The following is a 10,690-nucleotide window of genomic DNA, read 5'->3' as shown; positions in this document are numbered from 1 at the left end:
TTCTGCTGCTCTTCAGCATCGTAAGACCCTGCTTTACTCTACTCTACTTTAATTCAAGAATATGCCATCACAAAAATAGCTAACGCCCAGGCGAGTGCTCGAGAGGGGCAGGCAGGCAGAGAGAGTGAGATTCAAGAATGAGCCCACAGGACGTGACACTTTCCTGCCTGCCTTATGGCCAAGCCGATATTGTAGGTAAATAGAGTTGGATGAGATGGAGATGTTGAAATATTAGAAAGAAACTCCCATAATTTCCTATGCTAGAAGAAGGCGTGTTCCCACAGTGGATCCATAAATTATTCAACCAGTGGACGAGGCACGGCATGGTGTGGCATCTGCAATGTGGCAATGAGCCAATTTCGAATACTGACACGTTGCTGACCTCCGCAATTGAACTGCCATAAGAAATCACTCTGCTAGGGATAGACGATTATGGTGTGCTGTGTATTTGTGTGTTGTGTGTTTGGCAATGGCAACCGCCCACTTTCAACACTTGCCACAACAATGGTGCGCAAATATTTACCAGGCAATGGGGCAGGCCACCAGACAGGCAACAGGTACCAGGCAGTCAATCCCAGGCTGCAGTTAGGGGGATCAGATCAGGCTCCTTCGTTCTCTCTCACTCTCTGGCGGCAGCCTCAATTTGAAATCCAATAACATTTAATTGAAAACTTCATCACGGGTGCGAAAATTCACATTCTGTAGAAGCCATCGCGATATGAAAATATATCTTTCATGTACTCGAAACTCCATAGGATGGACTGTTCGGCTGTTCCGTTTCGTTCCATTTCAATCGAAATAAATCCAATCCGTTATTGGAGACATGTCAGCAATATATGGCTTTATTTATGATTTTCCTTATGCCATGCCATATTTTGTGGTCCATTGTCGGACATTAATCGCTTCCCCTCTGGTCTGCTCTCAAAATGAATAACAAGAAATGTTGCAGATTGAGTTATGTTATAATTATAAAAGAAATGCTAGAACGGGACAGCGGGGGAACAAGTGTTGCTGCAGACAAAAGGTGAAAGAAGAGCAACTGTTGGGTGGAGAGGATAAATATTTTTAAGAATATTTACTAAAACAACGAGGAAAGTAAGAAAATAAAATTCAAAAGCACAAATAAGGAATCACATAATTTATACGATTTATACTTAAAGAAAAAATATACGTAAGTAAATAAAACAATAAAGAAAATTATATGTCCAAAAATAGAAGAATTACGCCCCAATAAAAACCTACGAAAACGGCGAAAACCTACCAAATCTACAATTTTGAAGATAAAAGAAAACTAACGAGAAGGGACGTGTGAGACGCTTCTTACGCGTCACAACTTTTATACCCGGCACTCAGGACTACATCTAGATGTAGAAGACATCGCCAACCACTAGATATCGTTCACATTACAGAACACGTAATAAAAGCCTACTAAATAAAATGCATCAAACAAATTGGATCAGTTAATATTTTCCAATTTATGAGATATTTAAAACAGCAATAAAATTGGTACATTCTTGGACCGATAGGTTTCACAGCAAATTTTTCCAAAGTGGCGCCATCTATGAAAATTTCTTGTACGCAACTTTGATGGTCCAATGGTCTGCACATTCTGTGCAATAATGAACGATGAGTTTCACAGCAAATTTTTCGAAAGTGGCGCCATCTTGCGTTAAAACCCGAGTCTTGGGTAAAAGTCGGAAGAGTCATCGCCAGGGGGGTGGCAGAGGCAGGGGCCGAGTGAAGCAGAAGCAGAGTGTGAATGAGAGAATGTAAAAAGAGCAACAAAAGCTGCGAGACAGGGTGGGTTTAGCCACTGGAAATTAATTTTTCCATTGTGGCTATAATAATGATCCGATCGGATCCCAATTTGGCGATCAGATAGATATGGCCATTCACTACGGAATGGCGTTCTTTTATCTTCAAAATTGTAGGTTTGGTAGGTTTTCGCCCTTTTGTGGGGGTGGAAGGGGGCGTGGCTCATTTTTGAAATACACTGGTTTCAGAGTGAGCATATAGCATTCTGAATGCAAAATTTGGTGGCTCTAGCTCTTATAGTCTCTGAGAACGAGCCGACAAACAAGACGAACAGACGGACAGACAGACATAGCTCTATCGACTCGGCTATTGATGCTAATCAAGAATATATATACTTTATGGGGTCGGAAACGATTCCTTCTGTGCGTTACATACAACCGTTATTCGCACAAATACAATATACCCTATTTACTCTTTGAGTACCGGGTATAAAAACGCCATTTCGTAGGGAATGGGCATATCTACACCAAATTGGGATGCGATCGGATCATTATTATAGCCAGAACGAAGAAATTAATTTGCAGTGGCTAAACCCACCATGTCCCGCAGCTTTTGTTGTTCTTTTTACATTCTCTCATTCACACTTTGCTTCTGCTTCACTCGGCCCCTGCCTCTGCCGTCCCTCTGCCCATGCCTCTACCGACTTTTGATCCACCCGTCCCGCAGCTTACATTTGTTTTTGTTGTGTGCGGGCGCTGCCTCTGCCTCTGCCGCGAGTTTGCAGTGTATGGGTCTAGGGAAGGGCGGCGAGCGTTTTGGTGTGAGAAGTGTTGTAGATGTAGATGACAGATGAAGAAAAAATTTAAATTTTGACAAAACACCGCTGAGGTGCATTTGCACTATTGTCCCAATGACCAGTTTTGGTGGCTGTTTACGCCAAATTAGGGCAAAGGGCTTATGGCCGGGAGCAATTATTATTTTGTATAAGTAAAATGAATTTGTAGCATTAAACTATTGAATTGTTGAATTTACGACATACTCACAGAAGTTTGTTGCTATAGAACATACATGTATGTGAATACGATAGAGAAAGAGGAAGAACGTGCATTTAATAGGTGAATATCGAAATTGAAAAGAAGAAGAGATTAAATTGATTTGAATTCAGACTCGGTCGAACCAGCAGCACTTGGCTTTTTATTTCGAGATTTTGATTCCGAACTGGTTGCGAGGAGTCCGCAACTCCAACAGTGGCCAAAAGCTAAAAAAAGAAAAGTTAAAACCAAGACTCGGGTTTTAACGCTCTGTATTAGAAAAAGAGTGACCATCAAAGTTGCGTACCAGACATTTTCATAGATGGCGCCACTTTCGAAAAATCTTCTATGAATATCTTCTTCTATTATTGCACAGAATGTGCAGGGAAAAAGTACCAATTTTATTGCTGTTTTAAATATCTCATAAATTGGAAAATACGATTAACTGATCCAATTTTTTGATGCATTTTATTTAGTAGGCTTTTTACTACGTGTTCTGTAATGTGAACGATATCTAGTGGTTGGCGATATGGTGGTGGTATAATAGTTTTGACGCGTAAGAAGCGTCTCACACGTCCCTTCTCGTTTATTATTTATTTATATTTTTTATAATTTTTTTCAAATAATAATTAACGGATACTTTAGTACCATTTACTGCAGAATTTGGAACGCTCTCTTGGCCGGAGATCAAGCCAGAGAACTGGTGGGCAAAAAGTGTGAACGGAATATTTTTTCTTTTTTTAATTTTAAATTAGTCTCCAGTGAAATTTTTTAATGTTTTTTTTTCGGATTGATTTCGTGTGCTGAAACAGTATGTGGTAATGCTTAGCTTTGGGATTTATCAATTCTTACTCTATATCAGGCTCTGTGGCTGTATCAGCGGTGAAATCCCACCAATCCTTTTCGTAGCCCTCGCGCACATGGCAGAGCAGAACCGTGCGACGCCGCTCGCAATAGTGCGACAGATCGAGGACCTTTTGCCGCACAGTCTGAAAAGTTAGAGCCGTAATTTCGCGCTCCAAACACTCGGAGATCTTCTCGGTGGCACTCTCCAGATCCCGCTGATTGTCCTCAAATATGATCTTTTGATTGTTGTTGCGCAAATAGTAGGCAAATACATAGCTGTACATGAGGGTCAAGCGACACTGGCAGAGGACCTCGACGGATTCCTCGAGGAACTGCACCTCGAACCAGGTCATGGTCTCACGCATGGCCTTCATTTTGGCCTGCACTTGGGCATAGATATTGTGCTCCAAACGGCCACTCTGCATGTGATTCATGTAGCGATTGTAATAGTGCAAATACCGGGCCATGGTCGAGCGATAAAGCTGCTGGGCAAGGCGAGCCTTCTTGGCCTCCTCCTCGTCGAAGCGATTGCAGCTGTACCAGGAGGAGCCGTGTGGCTCCCACGACCCGAGGCATACCCAACAGAAGTCGTAGCGGCAGTTGGGATTCTTGCAGACCATGTGATTGCACCCGCCATCCTTTTCGATGGTCACATTGCACTTGGGGCACTCTTTGGTGTTCTGCGCAATCCAATTGGATGTTTCCGAGTCCTCGCGGCACTTCTTGAGCCACTGCTTCAGCAGGCAGCAGCTGGCTGGCTCGTGCCAGTTCTCGCCACAGCCAAAGCAAAACTGATGGCCGCACTTGCAACGCACGGCGCGTGCCTCCGGACTGCTGACCTGAATGACGCAGCAGCAACTGGGCGCTGGGCACCAGCGCAGCAAAGGGTTGCACTCCACAAAGGTGTTGGTGATCAGCTGCTGGTGGCGTGCAATCACCTCGCTGTTGTCCGCCAGGATCAGAAAAGAGACGTAGTCCACGACAATGTCGCAGCCCTCGGCAGGGCAGGCGATATTATGGCCCAAACCCTCACTGAAGGTTTTGCTGGCTAGATAATGCTTCCAGCATTCGGCACAGAATCTATGGCCACAGGCCAGTCCCCGCAGATCATCGCTGGGGCAGCAGCAAATGCCACACATGTTCTGCGGGTCCAAGCTTAACGAGTTGCTGCCAAAGCTAACGTGTGGGGGCGGCAAGGTAAAGGGATTGACGAGATGAGCACGTTGGAAAAACTCCTCCGGACTGATGTCAAAGTACTCCTCGAAGAGCTTCTCCTTGTCCCATTTGTAGTGGTTGAGAATGCAACGTGTAATCTGTGGTGGCAGATTTAACACGCTGTTGACTTCATCGATGATATGCCACTGATGCTGAACGATCTGTTTGACCGACAGCACCTCGTAATTGAAGTCATCCTCCGGTTCGGCATTACTTGGACTGGACTCCTGCTCGAGTAGGACTATTTCGGTGCACGAATCCTCTTCACTGTCGGTGCACATGCTACCAATGGACGGGGACGGCGATCCGCTGCAGCTGCGGTGCGGTGAACGATCCGCGTCGCCGTGATCCTCGTCCGAGTAGTCCGCGGGATCTGCCCCATTCATATTCTGCTGCTGCTGCTGCCACAAAGATCACTGGAAATACCACAATCTAAAAGCGGAACACATTTGCGCTGCCTTCTTCTGATTATTTCTATGAAAATTACCAAAAGCGTTAAATCCGTATTAGAATTTATATTGTGAAACTTTAACACTTGTTATGTGACGAAAAAACAATACTTTAGCTTCGTATTTCTACTGAAGACTGAACAGAAAGCAACCCAAAAACACAAAGTTTACTTGGATGCTAAAGTTGATTTTTGATTGCCTCAAATTTAATGGAAAACGAGAAGGGACGTGTGAGACGCTTCTTACGCGTCACATATTTTATACCCGGCACTCAGTACTACTTAACATTTTTTCTTCATCTGTCATCTACATCTACAACACTTCTCACACCAACACGCTCCTTTAGCTCGCTCCTCTTCCCTAGACCCACACAGAGGCAGAAGCAGCGCCCGCACACAAAATAAAATAAATATAAGCTGCGGGACGGGGTGGGTTAAAAGTCGGTAGAGGCATGGGCAGAGGGACGGCAGAGGCAGGGACCGAGTGAAGCAGAAGCAGAGTGTGAATGAGAGAATGTGAAAATAACAACAAAAGCTACCGGACAGGGTGGGTTTAGCCACTGCAAATTAATTTCTTCATTGTGGCTATAATAATGATCCAATCGGATCCCGGTGATCTGATAGATATGCTCATTCCCTACAGAATGGCGTTTTTAGTTTTCTTTTATCTTCAAAATTGTAGATTTGGGGTGTTTTCGCCCTTGTGCGGGGGTGGAAGGGGCCGGGGCTAATTTTGTAAATAAATTGGTTTCAGTGTGACATTACAGCACAGTCTGGAGCCAAAATTTGGTGGCTCTAGCTCTTATAGTCTCTGAAAACTAGCCGACAAACAAGACGGACAGACGGACGGACGGACATGGCTCTATCGACTCGGCTATTGATGCTGATCAAGAATATATATTCTTTATGGGGTCGGAAACGTTTCCTTCTGTGCGTTACATACAACCGTTATTCCCCAAAAATACAATATACCCTATTTACTCTTCAAGTACCGGGAATAAAAAAAAAAAAAAAATTATACATTTATTTTATTAAATATTAAAAAATTTTATTTAAATAAAATATTAATTTTTTATTAAAAGGTTTTATTGGGGCGTAATTCTTCTATTTTTGGACATATAATTTTCTTTATTGTTTTATTTACATACTTATATTTTTTCTTTAACTATAAGCTCGATCTCGAAGCTCTTGCAATCGTATAAATTATGTGATTCTTTATTTGTGCTTTTGAATTTTATTTTCTTACTTTCCTCCATGTTTTAGTACTCCCATTTTTGCGCTTCAAAATCTTAAATATATTTCTACTTTCCCCCCAACAGTTGCTCTTCTTTCACCTTTTGTCTGCAGCAACACTTGTTCCCCCGCTGTCCCGTTCTAGCATTTCTTTTATAATTATAACATAACTCAATCTGCAACATTTCTTGTTACTCATTTTGAGAGCAGTCCAGAGGGGAAGCTATTAATGTCCGACAATGGACCACAAAATATGGCATGGCATAAGGAAAATCATAAATAAAGCCATATATTGCTGACATGTCTCCAATAACGGATTGGATTTATTTCGATTGAAATGGAACAAAACGGAACAGCCGAACAGTCCATCCTATGGAGTTTCGAGTACATGAAAGATATATTTTCATATCGCGATGGCTTCTACAGAATGTGAATTTTCGCACCCGTGATGAAGTTTTCAATTAAATGTTATTGGATTTCAAATTGAGGCTGCCGGCAGAGAGTGAGAGAGAACGAAGGAGCCTGATCTGATCCCCCTAACTGCAGCCTGGGATTGACTGCCTGGTACCTGTTGCCTGTCTGGTGGCCTGCCCCATTGCCTGGTAAATATTTGCGCACCATTGTTGTGGCAAGTGTTGAAAGTGGGCGGTTGCCATTGCCAAACACACAACACACAAATACACAGCACACCATAATCGTCTATCCCTAGGTCTCACTAAAGAATACCGTCAAGTTAACGCCTCCAGTCGTTGCACAGTCATAAGCTTTAACCGAGTAACGGTGTAACGTCTACGGTGTGGTACGGCACGGAGCAGGTGACCAACTTATTAAATACCTAGGTGACACCCTTGTGCGGAAGAAGATCGTATCCTTTAATACCCTCAAAGAAAGATTATAAAGTTGTAGAGTATCTCATCCAACTCTATTTACCTACAATATCGGCTTGGCCATAAGGCAGGCAGGAAAGTGTCACGTCCTGTGGGCTCATTCTTGAATCTCACTCTCTCTGCCTGCCTGCCCCTCTCGAGCACTCGCCTGGGCGTTAGCTATTTTTGTGATGGCATATTCTTGAATTAAAGTAGAGTAGAGTAAAGCAGGGTCTTACGATGCTGAAGAGCAGCAGAAACATTCATAACGAGAAGGTACGTGTGAGACGCTTCTTACGCGTCACAACTTTTATACCCGGCACTCAATCTGCACCTTAGCAGTGTTTTGTCATATTTTAAATATTTTGTTCATCTGTCATCTACATCTACAACACTTTTCACACCAACACGCTCCTTTAGCTCGCCTCCCTTCCCTAGACCCACACACTGCAGACTCGCGGCAGAGGCAGCGCCCGCACACAACAAATAAAAAACAAATATAAGCTGCGGGACGTGGTGGGTAAAAAGTCGGAAGAGGCTTTGGTAAGGGGAGGGCAGAGGCAGGGGCCGAGTGAAGCAGAAGCAGAGTGTGAATGAGAGAATGTAAAAAGAGCAACAAAAGCTGTGGGACAGGGTGGGTTTAGCCACTGCAAATTAATTTCTCCATTGTCGCTATAATAATGATCCGATCGGATCCCAGTTTGGTGATCTGATAGATATGGCCATTCCCTACGGAATGGCGTTTTTAGTTTTTTTTAATCTTCAAAATTGTAGATTTGGGAGGTTTTTGCCCTTTTGCGGGGCGGAAGGGGGCGTGGCTAATTTTTGAAATACACTGGCTTTAGTGTGAGCATACAGCAGTCCGGAGCCAAAATTTGTTGGCTGTAGCTCTTATAGTCTCTGAGAACTAGCCGACAAACAAGACGGACAGACGGACAGACAGACATGGCTGTATCGACTCGTCTATTGATGCTGATCAAGAATATATATACTTTATGGGGTTGGAAACGTTTCCTTCTGTGCGTTTCAAACAACCATTATTCCCCACAAATACAATATGCCCTATTTACTCTTCGAGTACCGGATATAAAAAGAGGAGCTGCAGAGCTGCAAAAAATGACAAATGGGCAAGGAATAGATAGTCTCTACATATGGTGGGTTTCTATAGATTGATCTCTAATTATGCGACCTAAGAGTGGCAGAATGCATAAGAAAATTTTAATCAATGCCTACTCTTTGCTTGCCAGTTTAGCATTTTAGCATTTTTTGATGTGCCATGTCTGTCAAGTACTGACAGTTTGCAAACCAATGGTGCTAGGAGCTGCTTAATCTCTGTGTATCATTATGGCCAGAATGACCAACTTAGGCAAACGGAATGAGGCCCCCAATACGCCGAAGCAGTCTCTCCAATTGCGCGAACGCGGAGCAGCAGATCGCTGGTAAAATTCCTAGAAAATGTGAGCATTTTGAGACATGTGCTCCATTTTACCTTAACTGACTGACATAACTAAGTGAAGATGAATGCAGCAGGCAGGCAGGCAGCCAGAGCCACAGCTAGATATCAATCATATATTTGTGGATGCAACTCAGAGCCAGCTCGCAGCTCCCGACAGTAGCTGGAACAGACTGCTCTCTGTGCAGACTGTAAAGTGTGGAGCTGTGGTCATGGCCGTGCCATACCGTCTGGTCGAATGCTGCCATGTAGCCCCATGTTGCATCCAAAATTGGTCAATATAACGTTAATTAAATCAAAGACCAGACCTGCAGACCAAAACACCGCAGCCAGTCCCCGCCAGAGACTCTCAAGCCAAAACGCAGAGGCCTGACAAATATATACAAATGAATATTGGAACGTACGTGTCGTTTGCCATTATACACTCTGTCGTCGTCGTTGACAATCCTTAAAGTAAGATTTGCAGATTCGCGTACGGCAAAACTATCTGCAACGAGAAGAGACGTGTGAGACGCTTTTTACGCGTCACAACTTTTATACCCGGCACTCAGGACTACATCTAGATGTAGAAGAAATCGCCAACCACTAGATATCGTTCACATTACAGAACACATAGTAAAAAGCCTAATAAATAAAATGCATCAAAAAAATTGGATCAGTTATTTTCCAATTTATGAGATATTTTAAACTGCAATAAAATTGGTACTTTATCACAGCAGATTTTTCGAAAGTTTTCTATGAAAATTTCTGGCACGCAACTTTGATGGTCACTCTTTTTCTAATACACTTTTTCACACTGCAAACTCGCGGCAGAGGCAGAGGCAGCGCCCGCACACAACAAAAACAAATGTAAGCTGCGGGACGGGTGGATTAAAAGTCGGTAGAGGCATGGGCAGAGGAACGGCAGAGGCAGGGGCCGAGTGAAGCAGAAGCAGAGTGTGAATGAGAGAATGTAAAAAGAACAACAAAAGCTGCGGGACAGGGTGGGTTTAGCCACTGAAAATTAATTTCTTCGTTCTGGCTATAATAATGATCCGATCGGATCCCAATTTGATGATCTTATAGATATGGCCATTTCCTACGGAATGGCGTGTTTAGTTTTCTTTTATCTTCAAAATTGTAGATTTGGGAGGTTTTCGCCCTTTTACGGGGGCGTAAGGGGGCGTGGCTCATTTTTGAAATACACTGGCTTCAGTGGGAGCCGAGTGGCTCTATCGACTCGGCTATTGATGCTGATCAAGAATATATATACTTTATGGGGTCGGAAACGCTTCCTTCTGTGCGTTACATACAACCGTTGTTCCCCACAAATACAATATACCCTATTTACTCTTCGAATACCGGGTATAAAAAGCAAACTCTTTCTGCAAACTTTCGTGGCACAAAAAACGCGTGGCGTGGCATGCCAAAAATTACAAGTAAGGCATGCAGAAAATTTGCATTGCACACGAGAAAATGCACTTAAAACAGTTTTTGTAGATTGAAAATTGCAATCAAGACTATGGATTTTTAGTATTTGCAAAGTTGTTAATGCCACAGATTTTCGCACTTAAAAATTATTCCATAAGTTGCCCGAAAGCAACGATTTTAAGCCAGTATTTATTGCCCCACTCTGCTCCATTTTTTACTTAATATTTCCAACCATTTCAATCCATCAATTGTTGATTTTTCACAGTGTAAAAACTTCCAAGTTTACCTTTGACTTTGCCTCTTTGGTTGTGTCTGTGACTGTTAGCTGTGGACTTACACTCCTACACTCCTCCTCTCTCTTTTTGAATAATTAATCATACTTCTTCGGATTCACGTGGGTATGGAAAGATTGAAGATTCCTCGGAAGAGGACT

At 43.1% G+C, this 10,690-nt stretch overlaps 1 protein-coding gene across 1 annotated transcript; it reads right to left on the bottom strand.

Annotated features, from left to right (window-relative positions):
* Positions 1-3,543: 3,543 nt before the first annotated feature.
* On the bottom strand, positions 3,544-8,391 carry LOC117591549 (E3 ubiquitin-protein ligase ariadne-1). The gene is made up of 2 exons (XM_034284844.1): positions 8,387-8,391; positions 3,544-5,236 (listed from the first exon to the last, which is right to left on the bottom strand). Exon 2 carries the CDS (start codon positions 5,231-5,233, stop codon positions 3,635-3,637), a length of 1,599 nt encoding a protein of 532 aa, XP_034140735.1. The 5' UTR covers positions 5,234-5,236; positions 8,387-8,391; the 3' UTR covers positions 3,544-3,634.
* Between the last annotated feature and the right edge of the window lie 2,299 nt (positions 8,392-10,690).

This window comes from Drosophila guanche, unplaced genomic scaffold (assembly GCF_900245975.1).
Source record: "Drosophila guanche unplaced genomic scaffold, DGUA_6, whole genome shotgun sequence".
Lineage (NCBI taxonomy): Eukaryota > Metazoa > Arthropoda > Insecta > Diptera > Drosophilidae > Drosophila > Drosophila guanche.
This window is presented reverse-complemented; position numbering and strand designations above follow the sequence as displayed.

Bases quoted from the DNA above. Each gene is read 5' to 3' on its own strand.
- LOC117591549 (XM_034284844.1), bottom strand. From the start codon at position 5,233: ATGAATGGGGCAGATCCCGCGGACTACTCGGACGAGGATCACGGCGAC.